At 48.0% G+C, this 18,514-nt stretch overlaps 2 protein-coding genes across 2 annotated transcripts in view; one reads left to right on the top strand and one right to left on the bottom strand.

The window, feature by feature from the left end:
• Positions 1–18,514, top strand: part of ERLEC1 (endoplasmic reticulum lectin 1) — a 548,089-nt gene that overhangs the window by 44,601 nt on the left and 484,974 nt on the right.
• The window catches only part of PSME4 (proteasome activator subunit 4), a 93,405-nt gene continuing 79,612 nt past the window's right edge, over positions 4,722–18,514 (bottom strand). The window contains exons 40-47 of the mRNA XM_049784801.1: positions 18,061–18,269; positions 16,832–16,917; positions 13,811–13,939; positions 12,056–12,211; positions 10,302–10,464; positions 8,626–8,759; positions 7,003–7,139; positions 4,722–6,229 (exon numbers count right to left, since the gene is read on the bottom strand). Coding sequence (XP_049640758.1) covers positions 7,005–7,139; positions 8,626–8,759; positions 10,302–10,464; positions 12,056–12,211; positions 13,811–13,939; positions 16,832–16,917; positions 18,061–18,269 — 1,012 coding nt within the window. The 3' untranslated portion in view covers positions 4,722–6,229; positions 7,003–7,004. The remainder of the gene's footprint in view (positions 6,230–7,002; positions 7,140–8,625; positions 8,760–10,301; positions 10,465–12,055; positions 12,212–13,810; positions 13,940–16,831; positions 16,918–18,060; positions 18,270–18,514) is intronic.

Raw genomic sequence — 18,514 nt, forward strand, 5'->3', positions numbered from 1 at the left:
TCCAAAAAGAAATTTTTGTGTGAGAGGGGCTGGAGAAATACTATGGTAGGGTGCCTGCTTTGGATTCAGCGACCCATATGGTCCCCTGAGCACCACCAGGAGTAATCCCTCATTAGCAGTGTGCCCCAAAAGCAAAACAAACAGTCCTGGTCCCTGAAGGGCAATTTTATTTTTTAATTTAATTTAATTTTTTTTTCTTGGCCACACCCGGCAGTGCACAGGGTTACTTCTGGCTCTGTGCTCAGAAACCTCTCCTGCCAGGCTCAGGGGACCATATAGGATGCTGGGATTCGAACCACCATCTGTCCTGGATTGACTGCTTGCAAGGCAAACACCCTACCGCTGTGCTCTCTCTCCAGCCCCTAGAATTGTCATTGTTGTCTGTCATTAACTTTATTGAGTTCTTCTGGGAGTCAGGCACGTAGCTGTGCTTCAGAGTAAATAACTTACCCTCACCTGCACCAAAATGTAGATGCCTTTGGTACATTTTTATTTTTTTTGGTTTTTTGGGTCACACCCATTTGATGCTCAGGGGTTACTCCTGGCTAAGCGCTCAGAAATTGCCCCTGGCTTGGGGGACCATATGGGACGCAGGGGGATCGAACCTCGGTCTTTCCTTGGCTAGCGCTTGTAAGGCAGACGCACCTTACCTCTAGCGCCCCCTCGCCGAAACCGCACCCGAATGCGATAAAAAAAATCACTTAACAGGGTAGAACCTGAGCTTGACCCAGAGCAGTTGTTTTCTGAAGCCACACCATGCTCATCCCCCAGTGTCACACTCAGGGACTTGGGAACCCAGGTGAGAAGATCCCTTGCCTGACCAGACCTATCTGCTGTTACTGACACCTGGGAGAGGGGTTCCCAGTTCCATCTGGGGTTCCCTCTCAGCAGCTGATCTGCTGCTCACTGGGGTAAGAAGAAAACAGAAAAAGCTGTCAGATGAGAAAGAAACAGAGAAAGCTGGAGATAAAACAAACTGAAGGTTTCAGCAGATCCTAGGAGTGGAAGGAAGGAGGACACAGTGTGCATGCAAGTCAGTGGTCAGCAGGGTCGGAGTGCCCATCAGGGTCACTTAAAGGAGAAACTGAGACTGTGTAGTGGAACGTGGAGGGAGGGCAGGAGCCCCTCATGGGGGAGGGGAGATGGAGGAGAGAGAGGGGGGAGAGAAGGGGATAAACCAGCACCCATTAAGGGCTCCAGCCCAGGACACCTGCCTCATCTTCCTTGTTCCCACCCCCATATTTTCATTTTGTTTTACTTGGGGGCCACAGCTGATGCTGCTCAGAGCTTAGCTCACTCCAGACTCTGCACTCAGGAGTGTGTGAGGACCCCATGGGGGCTGCCAGGGATACAACCCAGGTTAGCCCTGTGCAAGTCAGGAGCCCAACCCATTGTGCTAAATTCCCGGCCCTCATAATACTCCTCACACTGCAGAACGCATGTAGAAGATGAGTCCAGTCACCTCACAAGGTGGCCGGGATCCTGCATGGCCCTTGGGTGCCACTAAGGGATGAGTCACATAGAGGCACCAACAGGGTAATGGGAAGGAAGCCCCACAGGCTGTGAGGAGCTCCGGGCAGCTCGAATTCCACTTCATTGCTTCCTCAGAATAAGGACATTTTCTGCTTGCTTAAAAAAAAGAAAAAAAGGTTGGGGCCGGAGAAATAGCATGGAGGTAAGGCATTTGCTTTGCATGCAGAAGGACGATGGTTCGAATCCAGGCATCCCATACGGTCCCCCGAGCCTGCCAGGAGCTTTCTGAGTGTAGAGATTTCAGATTTCTGAGTGTAGAGCCAGGAGGAACCCCTGAACGCTGCCGTTTTTTATTTATAAATATTTATTTATAAATTTATTTATAAATATTTATAAATAAATAAATAAGGGCAGGATGGAGGGGTAAACCCAGACCACAGGCACTTTGTTGGCTGTAGATGCCCCCACCCCCAAGAGCCCTTGCAAGGCCTGGGGTCCCTCTTTGGTCAGATCTCAGTGAGGGAGTTGTCAGGGCCTGGGGCAGGGCTGGGATAAAGAGGGGGTATATACTAGGGATGCAAGGGAGCTATAGGCCCAGGAAGCCTGAAGGGGACTCGGGGTGGCCTCAGCCAGGCCTGATGGATGACAGGTCCCTTCCCACACCTGCTTGTCCCTGCCCGGGCGCCTCCATCACGGCCTAGATTCTACAAACCCGCCTGCCTGCACCCACTCTCAGGTCACACCTCCAGCCAACTCCTGAGCCTCACCTCTAGGGTCCCTGCAACCCACCCCCAGGACCTGGCGCTTCCCTTGGCCCTGTCCAGAGCTCCCGGGGACCTTGGGGTGTTAGCTAGTGGCTCTGTCCTGAAACCTGGGGAAAACCCAGACCCAGGAGCACTTTCTCTCCCAAAGCAGTGTGGTCCAGTTTGAACATACGATTTGTCCGTCAAGTTTTTCTTTTTGGTTTTTGGGCCACAATGATGCTCAGGGGTTACTTCTGGCTATGCACTCAGAAACTGCTCCTTGGGGGACCATATGGGACACCAGGGGGAATCGAACTGCGGTTTGTCCTAGGTTAGCATGTGCAAGGCAGATGCCCTACTGCTAGTGCCACCACTCCAGCCCCTGTCCATCAAGTTTTACGCATTTTGAATCAAAGGAAATCAATTCAAAATCGTATTAAAAATTATGCTCCCCCTTTAAGTCTCTTAGGGGCTCTTTAGGGAGAAACCACCAGCAGAAACAGGGCAGGACGGGGCTTAATCCAGGGCCTCAGAATCACTCACAGGGCATTTCTGGACAGCGCTACCAAACAATGTCCTGTCTGCATTCCAAATACAAAACCACAGTTCAAGCTCACGCCTATTTGGGGAGAATCTTCCCAATTAGGTACCTTCTGGGGTTCACGCCTAGAAGCAGGAGGTGTTGTTGAGACCCCCCTGTTCCAGTGCCAGGAAGGCATCAAATACTTGGGCTCAGGAAGGAGCCTAGCTCACAGCCCATCCACCTGGGCCACAGGGAATGCCAGGACCAAGTCTGTGGGGTGCAAAGCAAGCACCCTAACTTTCTCAGCAAGCCCCAAGACCACTTTCTTGAGAGAGAGAGAGAGAGAGAGAGAGAGAGAGAGAGAGAGAGAGAGAGAGAGAGAGAGAGAGAGAGAATGTGTGTGTATGTGTAAGGCAAGTACCTGATTCCCCACACAATCTCTGCTCCCCTCCAGTCCTGAAATACAACTCAGGTGTTTGGTTGTTCACACCCAGTGGATGGGGATGGGGGGGGAGAGGGAGAGGGAGAGAGAGAGAAGAGAGAGGAGGAGGAGAGAGGGGGAGAGAAGGGGAGAGAGAGAGGGGGAGAGAGAGAGGGGGGGGGGAGAGAGAGAGGGGGGGGAGAGAGAAAGAGAGAGAGAGAGAGAGAGAGAGAGAGAGAGAGAGAGAATGTGTGTGTATGTGTAAGGCAAGTACCTGATTCCCCACACAATCTCTGCTCCCCTCTAGTCCTGAAATACAACTCAGTTTTTGGTTGGTTTCACACCCAGTGGTACTCAGGTTACTCTGGGCAGTGGTCAGGGGACCAAATGGGATGCTGGTGCATGGCATGTGACCTCCTGGCTGTGCTATCCCTCCTGCTTCATAAGGGTTCATTTAGAAACCAATTTTGTGTGTGTATGTGTGGTTTTTGGGTCACACCCAGCAGTTATTCCTGGCTCCACGATCAGAAATTGCTCCTGGCAGGCACAGGGGACCATATGGGTCGCTGGGATTCGAACCGATGACCTCCTGCATGAAAGGCCTTACCTCCATGCTCTCTCTCTGGCCCCACCAATTATTTCTTACCACCTTCATTTACCTGCTTTCTCCTCTGATAGCCCCTCCCAGGAGAGAAATCCCAGGTTCTCACAATGATCTGCCCCACCTCACCCCAACCCTTCTGGAAGTCCCTCTTCCTCCCTTCATACCTTCCCTGCATTCCTTCCAGAGTAAGTTTCCACTTACTTTTCCTTTTATTCTTGAGGCCAGTGGCAGAAAATTTGGGTCTAGATGCCCCTCCTAACCCTGGCATTAGAATGACTCGAAGGGGGGGTGGTTGGGAAGTGACTAAGACACTGTCTTTATTGATCTTGGGGGAGGGGGGATTCCTGGCACACAGGTGAGCCCCTATAGCATTTCCCAAATACACTGATGCCTCAGAGCTCTCTAGACAGGACTATATATTAATTTTATATACTGGGGTTGGGGAACCACGGTAGCAAGTGCTCAGGAACCACTCCTGCTGTGGCTGGAAACTGGTGCTTTTGACCAGCCCCCGAGGGCAAGAGTGACATCTCAAAGGGCTGAGGCACCTGCTTTTTATACGGGAAATCAGGTTCTAGTCTCGCTCTGATTGGCACCCCAGCAGAGCTGAGCACGGACTTGAAGCAAAACCATCTCTCGACCAGGCCCTGATGCTCTAAGATGGAAGTCAGAATCAGAATTACGTTTGAATGAAACTCTCATGATTCCCAACCACACACCTTAGAAAACTCTGAAACTGTCAGTGAGTGGGACGCAACCACCTAGGACTCCACAGGGAAAAACAAAGCACATGGTGACAGCACACTGTGGAGCACAGCCAGAGAAGCTCAGGGAGGGAATGTTCCACGTTGTTGGACAGGCCCAAGTGAGGCCCCGCACCTCATCAGGCAGAACTGTGACTGTGAAGTGAACCCACCGAGTGTGACTTGTCTCCTCCTAATTACGACAAAAGCCAGGTTAAAAACAATCCATTTATTGGATTTCAAACTAGTTACACAATCGAAATAATCCATTTGGCACTACTCTATACAGGGGTTCTGCCTGTGTACTCTGACTCGTAAATACTGAACCCGACCTCGGCTGTGCTTAGGTCTTGACGGAATCATTTGACAAGGAGATACTAAAAAATATATTTAGTGTTCCTGTAAGAAGACTGTACAGGGTGTGTGGTCAGGTGGTCTTCACCACAGAATGGTTCCTTCAGCCTAAAAGATGCTTCACTTTCGATCATCTGACAGGCAAACGTGGTGTTCGATTTAAGAGATACACAAAGTTACATAAAAATTCGGAACTTAGAAAAATCATCAGCTTTTATAACATGAAATAAGGAAAATAACTTAAAAACACCCCAAAGAAGCATTCGATTGGCACAAAAGCCCCCCCAATCACTCTAGGAACTACATGTCAATTTTTACAAATTAATTACACAATGGTGTTGTGTAAAAGACTGCATCTATACAAAGCCAGGTCAATGCTATCTCTACAGTTTATACAATCTTTTACATGTATAGAATATTTAAACAAGTCAATTAAATATCAAGACATTAGTTTCTCACAGATTCTGCACTCAAAAAAAAAAAAAACCAAACAAACACAAAAACCAAAAATCAAAAGCACCAAAATAACATACCCAAAGGGGGGAAAAATATCAAAGAAAAAAAAAGAAATGACAGAATTTCTATCAACACAGCATCTTCCATCAGGTGTGGCAGAACAATGTTCAAAGAGGGTCAAACAGTGCTTGTAAAGAATCCAGGTAAAAATCAGTCAGGGTTTTTATTGTTGTTGTTATTTATTTTCAAAATCACACATACATCAATCAAAAACTGGCTCACCAAGCCCCCAATTTTGAAGCCGCTGCTCTTCTATTCTGACCCCAAAATAGCAGCTTGTGGGCCACACACGGACAGACACACGGACAGACTTTGCTCTGGTCTTGGGGAGGTGACCCGCCAGGTCCTAGGCTGGTTCTGGGGATGCCTCTGCCTTCCTTCTCCACACGCCAGGCTCTCGGGCTAGGGAGGGAGGGCCACGGCTCCACTACCATCCACACCCAATGGCCATCGGGGAGAAAATTCCAAACGGATCTGAACTGAGTGAAATGACAGGACCTGCACTGCCAACGAATGTTCTCCACTCCTCCCAGGGAGCTGCTGTTCCTAATGGGTTCCTAGACTCTTGACTAGTCTTGAATGCCATGATCATATTGGGTAAATGTTTTTCTACAGTCGGAGACACTGGGGCTTTTTCAGTGCCTCAAAGCAAAAACTGATCAATATTCTGGAAACACACAGGAACAAGGGAGGAAAAGGAAACTGCGGGACAACTGTGGGCCCGCGGCACGTGGACTGAGGAGAGTGAACAGAGGAACCAGACGACGAGAGCTCGGCAGAGGCAGTCACCACAGATGGTACCTGAGGATCTGGAAGTTTGGATGAGAAGAGCTGGAAGTGCAGACTACTTATCTGTGTCAGAGGGAAAAGGCTTCAGTTAAACACGGGCATTTGCAGCTCCAAATGTCCAGGAGGAATTCAAAAAACAAAACTCCCCACTCCAGTAGAAACAGTTCCCGGGTCTCTTCTCAACACTGAGAAGAGGGTAAATACGTAGAAATCCAGCATTTCCATGGTCAGCAAAATGGCCAGGGCCAATTTAAGGCCCAACAGAAAATGCGGCTTATTTTTGGGGACTATTTTCAGGTTTACATTCTGCCCCACTGGGTTCCAACACCCAGTTCTCACACATGCAGTCAGGGCTCCATCACACGGTCACAGCAGGGTCCCAGATCCTGAAGGTGGCTGTTGCTTTTTAAATGAAAGGTCCTAAACAGTCACACCAGTTCTCTGCTCATTGCCTTTAGGAGAGGAGCAAGGAAAAATGATCTGGGAGCTAACTTTCCCAAACTAAAACAAAGGTTGTTGGTGTTGTTCACAGAAACAGAAACAAAACAACCTTTAAATAATGACATCAAGGTCACAAGGGAAAACTCATAAGACCCACTTCTCCGCCATCCAAGCAATGATCCCGGCCAGTGGCAACTGGTGAGACTTCAGCCCAGAACTAGGCAGGTGCATCTCTAACCATGGGAGCATGGTTTACCCCAACACATAACATGGGTTGCCCTTAAGATTTACCCTACACACTTCAATATGGGTTACCCCTAAGATTTACCCCTCACACACCCAGCTTATCCGAGACTCTCCCCAATGACACCCCTGTGCCTTGCCCCGCAGCTCACCCTTAGGCGTAGTAGCACGGTGACACCAGCAGGTCAGTAAGCAGCAGCAACTGGTCGTCGGTGAAGCGCTGCTTATGTTCCTGCCAGTTGTCGTGGTGCGTTCTCCGGAAATTGGACAAGGTCTTCTTCACAGTCATCTGCAGGGACACAGCCCACCATGAGCGCTCTGCACTGCAGCCTTGGGATCGGGCCCTTTGGCTGAACTGTTATCTGAAAACCTAATGCCTCTTCCAGTGCCAAGAATCAGGAACCTACATGCAGAGCAGGGCACTGCATTCCTGAAGCACTAAAGAAAATCCCCTGAAATAAGGGCCTCACTATGGCACTGTCAGACCATGCCAGACCCATTTCAAACATCTACTAACCAAGGAGAAAAGTAGTCATTGGTCATCTAAGTTAACTTAAGGCCATAAATGTTCACAACTAAGTAACATCAGGATTTCCTATTATTTATTTATTTATTTAGTTTTTGGGTCACACCCGGCAGCGCTCCTGGCAGGCTCAGGGGACCATATGGGATGCTAGATATCAAACCTGCATTGGCTGCGTGCAAGGCAGATGCCCTCCCTGCTGTCAAGAGTGTAAAATTTAATGACCCCCAAAAGGGCTGCCAATAATTTATACTTCTTTCCAAAAGAACTTCAACATATCCAGGGCAAGGTCTCTACATAACCGTGGCCTGGCAGGGGTACCAGCTTAAGTTTATCAAGGCAGAAAGGAAGGCCAATGTGTAGATTACAGGTATAAAAGCTTTTAACACAGGCTACAGCCAGGGCAGCAGAGCAGGGGACTGGGAATCTCAGGCTCAGACCTAGCAGTGCAGTTGGTGCTCGGGCACATGAGGCACAGGGGGCTAACCGGCAGGGCTGGCACCCCAGAGATTCCTGCAGACCCGAGGTGGTCCTGATGGCAGGGCCCTCAGGCTGGCCTCAGTGCCTTGGTTCTCCATTTTTTCAATAATGAAAATACTGAGTAGTCAGGGCCAAGCTATAGCATGGTGGGGAGGGTGTTGACCTTGCACACGGCTGGCCCAGGTTCAATCTGGCATCCAATATGGTCCCCTGAACCTACCAGGAGTAATTTCTGAGCACAGAGCCATGAGTAAAGAGCACTGCTAGGTGTGGCCCCAAAAAAAAAAACAACAAAAAAGTAGTCATGATGTTCAGACTCAGAGTTACGAATGTAGAATAGTTTATTGGAATGTAAAGGAGGACTCTCCCCGAGTTGAGTGTAAAAAAGTTGACTACAAAGAAGGAAAAGAAACTTAGTAAAGGGGCAAGTTAAAAATGACTCTTTTTTTGAGGGAATTTACAGGAAAACTGAGTCTTGTACAGGGCGTAGAAGGCTCTTTGCATCCTTTATCAATTGATAAAAAATGTTACAAAGAATTCCAGGATCCTACAGTGTCTGGCTGGTTCGTGTTTGGCCATTTGCTGTAGGCAATGTCCATTAACTCATCCTCCTTGGTGGGGCAGAATGCTAAGGTCCAATAGGCCTTGGGGATGGGTTATATTAGGTAGGTCAAGGAGGACAGAGAAACCAAGGCTTTCTCTTCCAGGCTCTGGTTTTGGGAATGAAGCAGGACTAATAACGGGTCAGAGGCCCAGTGCATCAGTGCTGTACCTCGATCGGCTGAGGGTCGTTCAGGTGTGCGCTGAGGTTCATCAGGAGCTGCGGCATCCAGGTCGGCACGTCGTACGGACTCGAAAGCACACACGCACCGAGCCCCAGCACCCCGGCGTGTCGCCGGACCAGCTCTGTGGGAACAGTGATGGGGCCAGAGGCTTAGAGGCATAGGCCACGTCAGCTGCCAGCAGGGCAATGTCCCCAGTGGATCGGATCTAAATCCAGGACTAAGAGGTAGGACTAAGGATATCCCTTAGCTACCCAGACAGCATAATAGAGCATCTAAGAAATGGTTTGAGTTTCTTCACTGAATGTAACAAATACTGCCAACCCAACAGGTCTAGGGGAATCTCTTTTCTTATAACTACTTCTAAATTCTCTCATTTGTTTTTTGGCCACACTCAGCTGTGCTCAGGGCTCACTCCTGATGAAACTTAGGGGGTACAAATGTGGTATAAGGAACTGAACCCAGGTCATGTGTATACCAGGAGAATAAGTGCCTGTGTGCAAGGCAAATGTAGCGCTGTGCTATTGCTCTGGCTCCCATCAATTATTATTATTTTGGGGTCTGGGGCCACACCCAGGATGTTCAGGGGATACTCCTGTCTGGACTCAGAAATCAGCCCTGGCAGGATCAGGGACCATATGGGATGATGGGGATCAAACCCAGGTCGACTGTGTGCAAGGTAAACACCCTATCCTCTGTGCTCCGTATGTTTTTTTGTTTGTTTGTTTGTTTTGGTTTTTGGGCCATATCCGGTGATGCTCAGGGGTTACTCCTGGCTATGAGCTCAGAAATTGCTCCTGGCTTGAAGACCATATGGGACGCCAGGGGATCAAACTGCAGTCCATCTTAGGCCAGCGTGTGCAAGGCAAATGCCCTACCACTTATGCCACCGCTCTGGCCGCTCAGTATGTATTCTTTGTTTTTGTTTTTGGGTCAGACCCGGCAGCATTCAGGGCTTTAGAAATTTAGAGTCAGGGGACTGGAGAGATAGCATGGAGGTAAGGCGTTTGCCTTTCATGCAGAAGGTCATTGGTTCAAATCCCGGCGTTCCATATGGTCCCCCCCACCGCACCCCCCGAGCCTGCCAGGAACAATTTCTAAGCGTGGAGCCAGGAGTAACCCCTCAGCACTGCCGGGTGTGACCCAAAAAACAAACAAACAAAAATTTAGAGCCGGGATTTGAACCACCGTCCTTCTGCATGCAAGGCAAACGCCCTACCCCCATACTATCTCTCCAGCCCCTCAGTATGTATTAAGTGCAATACACACACATGCACACACACACACACACACACACACACACACACACACACACACACACACGAGTGAATAGGGAACCGAAGTTAAGAAAAATGGAATTTAGAGCAGAGGCTAAATACTGTTATGTAATATAGGTGGCTATATTGAGAAAGGCACGGGAATGAGTGCTTTTGGAAGGCCTGAGGTACTCATGTTTAGAACGAGTACTATCCTGCAACACAGAAATGGCCTTTTCATTTGACGCCAGCCCCCCTGATATTTGCTTCCCCATTCCATGTCTGGTCTAGAGGGTGCAAATAGTCCCTCTCCCGAGCACAGCCTCAGTCCATGCCATCATTCCCTGCTCATCTGCAGTGCCTGGGTAATGCCCAGAGTATTCCGGTGCCTCCTGCCACAGTCCAGTTACCTGCAGAAGGAATCGTGTCTCCCACAAACCCAGGGTCTCGCTTTCTCTTCTTCGGCAACTTGGTTTTGCAAAGCTGCTCAAAATGCGTCTGCATCGAACTGTCCATGCTGAGGAAGTCGCATTGAAGGAGGCCGCTCAGGGTGGTAGCGGCCATTTCTCGGACCTGTGGGTGTGAAATCTGGCTGGGATGGGGGGTGGGGACACTAGCCTGGGCAGAGGGATCTTCTGACGTCTACATGCTGTTTACGTAAACATTCCTCTGCTGAGTCTTATACATATCTCAATCTCCAAACGTCTTAACCTCAATATGGATAAACGTCTTACCTTAGGACCTCAGAGAGGACGTGATTAGCTCATGCAAAATTAAGCTTTTGCCTTTATTCCTGATTTTTTCCACCAAACTGAAAGGAACACACTCTTCTAACTGGTCCCTAATGCAAAAAGCAGTGGAAACATTTCTTCTGCAGATAAAGCTTTTATGGCATCTTTTTCACACCACTTAAATCAAGTCTTAGAACCACTGCTGCTTTCCACAGCAGCCAAGGTGAAGGACAAGCCAATTCCTATACATGGCCCAGAAGGCAGGGCCAAAGATTCAGCCAAAGTTTGTAAATTTCACAGGCTGCTGTTGACTATAAGGTTGACAGAAAAGCTTGGTCCCACTGTACAATGAAAAAAATAATTCAAGTTTTGGGAGAACAAAATACTATTTCAGGGGCCAGAGAGATAGCACAGTGGTAGGACGTTTGCCTTGCATGTGGCTGACCGGGGACAAACCCGATTTGATTTCCGGCATTCCATATGGTCCCCAAAGCCTGCCAGGGGCGATTTCTGAGCTCAGAGTCAGGAGTGACTGCTGAGCACTGATGAGTGTGCCCCAAATCCCTCAAAAAAAAACACACACACACAAAAAAAAAAAACGAACAAAAAAATTATATAGAGCTATTTCATATATAAAATCAAATATTTCATATCAAAATAATCATAAATATTTATAAAGGCAGGCAATTATTTCAACTTTTTTTTTGTTTTGGGGTACAAATGGCAGCAATCAGGGGTTACTTCCTGGCTCTGAGCTCAAAAATCACTCCTGGCAGGCTCAGGCGATCCTATGGGATGCCAGGTATTGAACCTGAGTCTGCTGGGGTAAGGCAGATGCCCTCCCTGCTGTGATATCACTCTGGTCTCCCAAACTCACAAGTTTTATTTATTTCCTTATTAATATTTGTGGAATTATTTGGGGGGGTCCACACCCAGCTGTGCTCAGAGCTAACTGCTGACTCTGGACTTGGATCACTCCTGGGAGGCTCAGCGGATCATATGGGATTGTCAGGGATTGAATTGGGGTCAACCATGTTAAGGCAAACTCCCAATCCACTGTATTATTGCTCAAGCTTTGGAACCTGATTTTTTTTTTTTTTTAGTTATTTGGTTAGCTCTAGAGAGGTAAGGAGATATTTCCTCTCCTCCCCAACACCCATAATATTAAGTACATCTAGGAATCGACCTAATTTCACAGGGAATCTCTCAAAGGAAAAAACACCGGTTTGCAACTATTATTCACGACTGAAAGAAGCAAGCAAACAGGTTTTGTGTTTCCATCTGAATTATAGGAAATCAAGACCAAGGCATCCAAACAAGTCACACAAAACAGGCTCTGAACTGTCTTACTGGCTCAGAAAGGCCTGAGGGGAGGGGAGGGGCCAAGGCCTCTGAGGTTAAGAAATAGGGCAGAATCTGAACTTTAACTTTACCTCAAGCTGCTCATCCTCCAAAAGGCCGATAATCAGCCACCTGATGTCTCTGACTGCATCTTCATTGCTTAAGAAAATAAAGAGGTTATAAAATACCATGGTCTGGAGGTAGGTCAGCACTGTGTACCGGGCATGCCAAGAACTGCTCCTCGCTGTCTGTGAGGAAGAAAGAGATGAAAACAGTCACTGCTGACCAGGATCCCACACCAATGCCACATGGTTCAGGTGTGACCCAATGCTTCCCAGGTACCAAGATTTCACCTTTACCCCAACCATCCTATGACCATGGCGCTGGAAATGGAAGCAGGGCCTCTTGCAGGTGTGCAAGTGTTCGGCATGGGCACACCCCGCCCAAAAGGGCTGCATTATTATCTGGGCCCTGAGAAGGCAAAGGGGAGCCAAGACAGATGCGAGTGGATTCAGAAGCAGAACTATTTGTGATTAGCAACCAACCCCATAAGTAGCTAGTGTTTTAGTTCACTTACAGGGTTCGAAAAGTGGCCCATGTTGAGACTGATCAATTTTACGTTAAGAACAATATCAAGGGCCCGGAGAGATAGCACATCGGCATTTGCCTTGCAAGCAGCCGATCCAGAACCAAAGGTGGTTGGTTCGAATCCTGGTGTCCCATATGGTCTCCCGTGCCTGCCAGGAGCTATTTCTGAGCAGACAGCCAGGAGTAACCCCTGAGCACCTCCGGGTGTGGCCCAAAAAACCAAAAACCAAACACCCCCCCCAAAAAAAAACAAAAACAAAAGAACAATATTAAGGACCCGGAAAGACAGCACAGCGGAGTTTGCCTTGCAAGCAGCCGATCCAGGACCAAAGGTGGTTGGTTCAAATCCCGGTGTCCCATATGGTCCCCCGTGCCTGCCAGGAGCTATTTCTGAGCAGACAGCCAGGAATAACCCCTGAGCACCGACGGGTGTGGCCCAAAAACAAAACAAAACAAAAAAAAGAACAATATCAAACTTGAAATTCTGAAAACCAACAGAACATGTTCATTTTGTTTGTCTTTGGATTACGTCCAAAGATGCTCAGGGCTGACCCTGGTTCTGCACTCAGAGAACACTTTTGGCAGGGCTCAGGAGATCAGGACCTAGGTGGCAGTGTGGAAGCCTTCCTCACTGTGCTATTGCTGTGGCCCCAGGAACACGCTCATTTTTATATCACATGATGCCCTCTTGGCTCGAATAAGGCAGAGTACTCAATATGCCAAGAATGCAGTTTAAAAATAAAAATGGCTGGAGAGATAGCACAGCAGTAGGGTGTTTATCTTGCACAGGGTCGACCCAGGACAAAACCAGGTTCGATTTCCGGCATCCCATATGGTCCCCAGAGCAAGCCAGGAGTGACTTCTGAGCTCAGAGCCAGAAGTAACCCCTGAATGCCACTGGGTGTAGCCCCAAAAGAAAATAAATAAATCTACCAAGACACAGGTCTTTGCAGGACAGACCGGGAAGCAGAAGGCACAGGTCCTCCCCTTTGTCAGCAGCACCGAGTGTTCATTGTGCTGCAGACACACAGCTCTCTGCATCTAACTCGCCCAAGGTCAGAAGGTGGTGGCCCCCGAGCAGTCTCAGCTGTTCGGCCCCTTAGTCCAACACTGAGATCAAACTCAGGGTGAAAGTGAGTCTGAGGTTTTGTGAGCACCACATGGAAATTATATATAATTAAGATGGCAAAGGAAGACCAGATAACTGGTCTACCAGATAACCGCAAGACCAGGTAACTGACTACAAGGCAGGCACTTACTTGTTTTAGCACCTGAAGTACCAAAGGCACTTGATGGGGGTAAAGCAAGCCCTGAGACATTAGTGACAAGCACAACTTTGCGTCTCTTTTCAGTTCATCGTAGCTATTGTCATTTTCCACGGGGGCAATCTAGAGGAGGAAAGAAAACATCAACAGAAGTCACTGGATGGGAAGAGGTCACTTACTGAGGGGAGAGGACAGAACCGATTCCAGGGTCTCGCAGACAAGGCCAGGGTCCTAGCCCTCAGCACAGACCCAGCCTCTGCCATCACTCACATTCTCCCTTTGAACTTTTCTTTTTACCACACTTGGTAACACTCAGGGGTTACTACTGGTTCTGTGCTCAGAAATCACTCCTGGTTAGGGGTCCATATGGGATGCCAGGATTCAAACCACCGGTCTGAATTTGGCTTCCTGCAAGGCAAATGCCCTACCGCTGTGCTAAGGCTTCAGCCCCTCCCTTTGAACTTTATAAACAAAACTCCCAAGAAAAGACACTTCCTCAACAGCACCAAACTCCGAGATAGATTATGTGAGTTTGCACTCTCCCCTCCTCTTCTTCCCTCATTTCAATTAAGTGAAGTAAGTACGGGAAGAGGGGAAGGTCGCCCTGTGTCAACATCTGCCATAAGACAGAGACTGTTAGCACATAAGCTCTCAATGGGGAAATCTAGAAATTCTTGTCTGCTTTTAAAAACAGGAACCCAGATTCTTACTTTTTTTTGGGGGTGGGGGTGGTGGAGGCACATCCGGTGACGCTCAGTGTTACTCCTGGCTATGCGCTCAGAGATTGCTCCTGGCTTGGGGAATACTGGGGGATCAAACCGAGGACTGTCCTAGGTCAGCCGCTTGCAAGGCAAATGCCCTATCACTGTGCCACCACTCTGGCTCCTGGAAGCCATTCTCTTACAGAATTATCAAGAAAACAAAAGGCATTTCTTCGAAAGAATGACATGACTGACACACAATTTCTTTTGATCAGTTATCACAACATAGGCTGATTTCTCTCTCATTTGATAAGAATCAAAACCACAATTATTCTTCACTATTGAGTTGGATGAGCATTCAGGGAACCTCATTTTAGAACTAAAACTGAAGAGATGTCCGCATGCCTCCCTGATGATAAATATTAAATGATATATAAATGATAAATATTAAGGCCCTACTCAAATTCTTAGAAGCATTTCATGTAAAAGCCTTTCAAAATTACTAACAATACCTTTATGAAAACCCAAAACACAGGCTTCTGTAGCAACTGAGCAATTTATAAGCTGCCAAATAAACAGTCCTTAAATGGTAACAAACATACTGACTGGTAGTTGTGCAGTAGTGGTGTTGTCTACTAAATCGTACAAAGGGATTAGGTTGTTTTTCCTAAGCCTATCAACCACGTAATTACTACAAAGCAGAATTTCTCAAATGACATTAATCTATGACCATAGTTTTATTCGTTTAATTTATTCTGACTAGAAAAAACTGACACCATCTCAGGTGACATCAAGTAAAAGTTTGTGCTGTTCTCAAATTGCCCGAGAAATAGTTTCCTGAAGAGATTTGCTAGACCCAGTATAGTCTCATTTACTGCTGCGATCCTGATCTGAGGCCTTGTACCATATGGGCCAGCGGCAGCCCCTGAACAAACCAAAACAAACAAGCAAAGGGACAACTGACCTGCCGATTACTCATAACTTCAAGAGCATCTTGGAGACTGGCTGCTTCCTTTTCCCTACCAACACGTTCCCGTTCCGTGTGGCTACTTCTGGCTGTGAGGTACTCGAGTCTTCCCCCAATGCCCTCAGCTTTCTTTTATTTATTTATTTATTTATTTATTTATTTATTTATTTATTTATTTATTTATTTGGTTTTTCGGGCCACACCCATTTGATGTTCAGGGGTTACTCCTTGCTAAGTGCTCAGAAATTGCCCCTGGCTTGGGGGGACCATATGGGATGCCGGGGGATCAAACCACGGTCCTTCCTTGGCTAGCGCTTGCAAGGCAGACACCTTACCTCTAGCGCCACCTCACCGGCCCCTCTTTTTTTTTTAATTATCTTTATTTGAACACCGTGATTATAAATATGATTGATTGTAGTTGTATGATAACAGTCATGTAAAGAACACCCCCCTTCACCAGTGCAAGGTTCTCACCACCAATTTCCCAGATCTCCCTCCTCCCCACCCCACAGCCCTCAGCTTTCTATTGAAATGTTAATATCACCTGGATGGTAAGACCTGCCCACACCTGGGATGTGGGGAGGGGATCTTGAATAAAGAATAATTTAGTTTGGCTGGGGGAAGGAAGAGATGGAGGCAAAGCGCCAGAGGAGGAGCAGGGGAGAGGAAGCTGCTTGGAATAAGCTGAGCATAGAAGCCATGTGAGGAAATGAACCTGGTGGACAGGGACTTGGAATAAACCAGTGCTTCTCAAATAGTGGGGCCTGCCCCCCAGGAGGGGCTCGAGGCTCCATATACGAGGGAACGTTTGACCTCAGCAAACATTGTCATAACAAGCTGAGCCCGTGTTTATGTTTCTGTATGTCTCTGGAGCTGAGAGCTGCTGTGTCCTGCTTCCAACCCCGCTTCGAAAAGCTATGCATTGTAAAACGTGCTCATTGGAGCCATTCATCCAGACATCACCTCTAATTAAAAAGCCAGCTCAAGGGCCCGGAGAGATAGCACAGCGGCGTTTGCCTTGCAAGCAGCAGATCCAGGACCAAAGGTGGTTGGTTCGAATCCCAGTGTCATATGGTCTCCCCGTGCCTGCTAGGAGCTATTTCTGAGCAGACAGCCAGGAGTAACCCCTGAGCATCGCCAGGTGTGGTCCAAAAACCAAAAAAAAAAAAAAAAAAAAAAAAAAAAAAGTCAGCTCAAATTATTTTATATATTTTTGTTTTTTATAAAAATACTATTTACAATCACGCAGGGAGGCATGAAAAATGTTTTCTTCTTCCTATGGGGGCATGACAGAAAATAATTGAGAAGCACTGGAATAAACCACCTCCTCACCGTACCTCTTCTTACCTTAAAGAACAAAGGCAGGAGGTGCAGCTGTTCCGTGACGGCGGTTGAGAAGGACCTTCCTGCACTTGCCATCAGCCACTTCAATACTGTGTGCAAGGGAAGAGGCTATAGTCAAACTCTCCTCTCCAAACAGAAAGCAGGTAGGCAAGATCCTAACACGAGCAGCAGATGCAGCTTTTCCTTATCTGGGGGCGTGGGCGGGGTGGGGGAACATGCAACTGTGCCATCCACCCCACCCCACCCCCACCCAGCCCCAAGAGAGGCGCACAGTGCAGTGGATGAAGCTCTTGGCCTAAGGCAGCGCCATGTGTGAGAAAACTGTCTGGGAGTTTCTGGGCAAGTTGAACCCAGAATTCCCACTCGGTTGGGCAGTAAAACATTGTGGACAGAGGTTCCCCAGCAGATTCAAGAGTCCCACTGTGGATTCTCCTCAAGGTTGCTGGTTCAGGGCGGGGTCCCAAGGATGCGATATTACTCAGTTTGCAGAGCTGGAGAAAACTGGGCTACCTCGGGGTGTTGTGGGACCTCCAAGAATGCTGGGGGAGCCCATCCATGCACGTGGGAAATGAGGCCTGAGTGGGGTGTTGACTGGGCAAGCGGGCATCTGTGCCTTCACTGCAGCATGACTGCAGGGCCTGAGTTTGTCTTCTGTGAGGGGCCTCCCACCCAAAGGGACTCAAAGACCAAGTGATCCAGGATCATCCCAAGGCAGGCCTGGATCCTGTCCCTTCGAATCTGGCCCTCCCAGCCACCAGCTTCATCTCTGGCACGAACGATTACAAAAAGGCAGCTCTATACTGACACTCAGGCCCCACTTAACCTCTGCAGGTAAAAAATGAAGCGACGGCTGTGACTACTACCAGATGCACCAAAATCACCATCTCAGTGCCAGACACAAATGGACAGATGAAAATTATAGGCTCTAATAGAAGAGATATCAATTTAGGAAGATGCACAAAACAAGAATGTTTTTGCTATTGGTGTTGTGGGGATGGTGGCAGATAAAGACCAATGTGGATGAGATTTTGGTTTTTGGGCCACATCCAGTGGCTCTCCTAGCTCTGCATTTAAGAATCACTCCTGGCAGGCTTGAAGGAACATATGGGATGATGTACCATATCTGTGTACCAGCTGTGCTATTAGAATACGGAGAAACGGAATCAAACCCAGCAGTAAAGTAAGACCTTCCAACTCAATGCTCTGAGCCTGCTTCTCTGTTCTGCACTCACTAGTTTTTAAGAGTTTGATGCCCTGAGTGCGTTCATCCTCTTCCCCGACCCCGTTCTCCTCCATCACATGGTTCTGGATCTCTTCGTCTGCGTCCATGAGAGGCTTCAATTTCTCAAGGATTCTAGCTGTGAACTCGGGGATGCGTGGGGAGGCCGTGGGCGCGGTGTTTGGCAAGGACACATCAATCATGAATATGTAGGTGAGTACACTGTGAGATAAAGGAAGGGCAGCTGTGAAGGGGAGTTTCCCTTTTTGTTTGATTGTTTATTTTTGGGTCACACCCGGCATTGCTCAAGGGTTACTCCTGACTCTACCCTCAGAAATCGCTCCTGCGATTTGAACCACCGTTCTTCTGCATGCAAGGCAAACACCCTACTTCCATGCTATCTCTCAGGCCCAGAGTCTCACATTTTCATGTTTTATTTATGTGACTACTCCTGGCTCTGTGCTCTG

The sequence above is a fragment of the Suncus etruscus genome, chromosome 12, assembly GCF_024139225.1.
Source record: "Suncus etruscus isolate mSunEtr1 chromosome 12, mSunEtr1.pri.cur, whole genome shotgun sequence".
Taxonomy (NCBI): Eukaryota; Metazoa; Chordata; class Mammalia; order Eulipotyphla; family Soricidae; genus Suncus; species Suncus etruscus.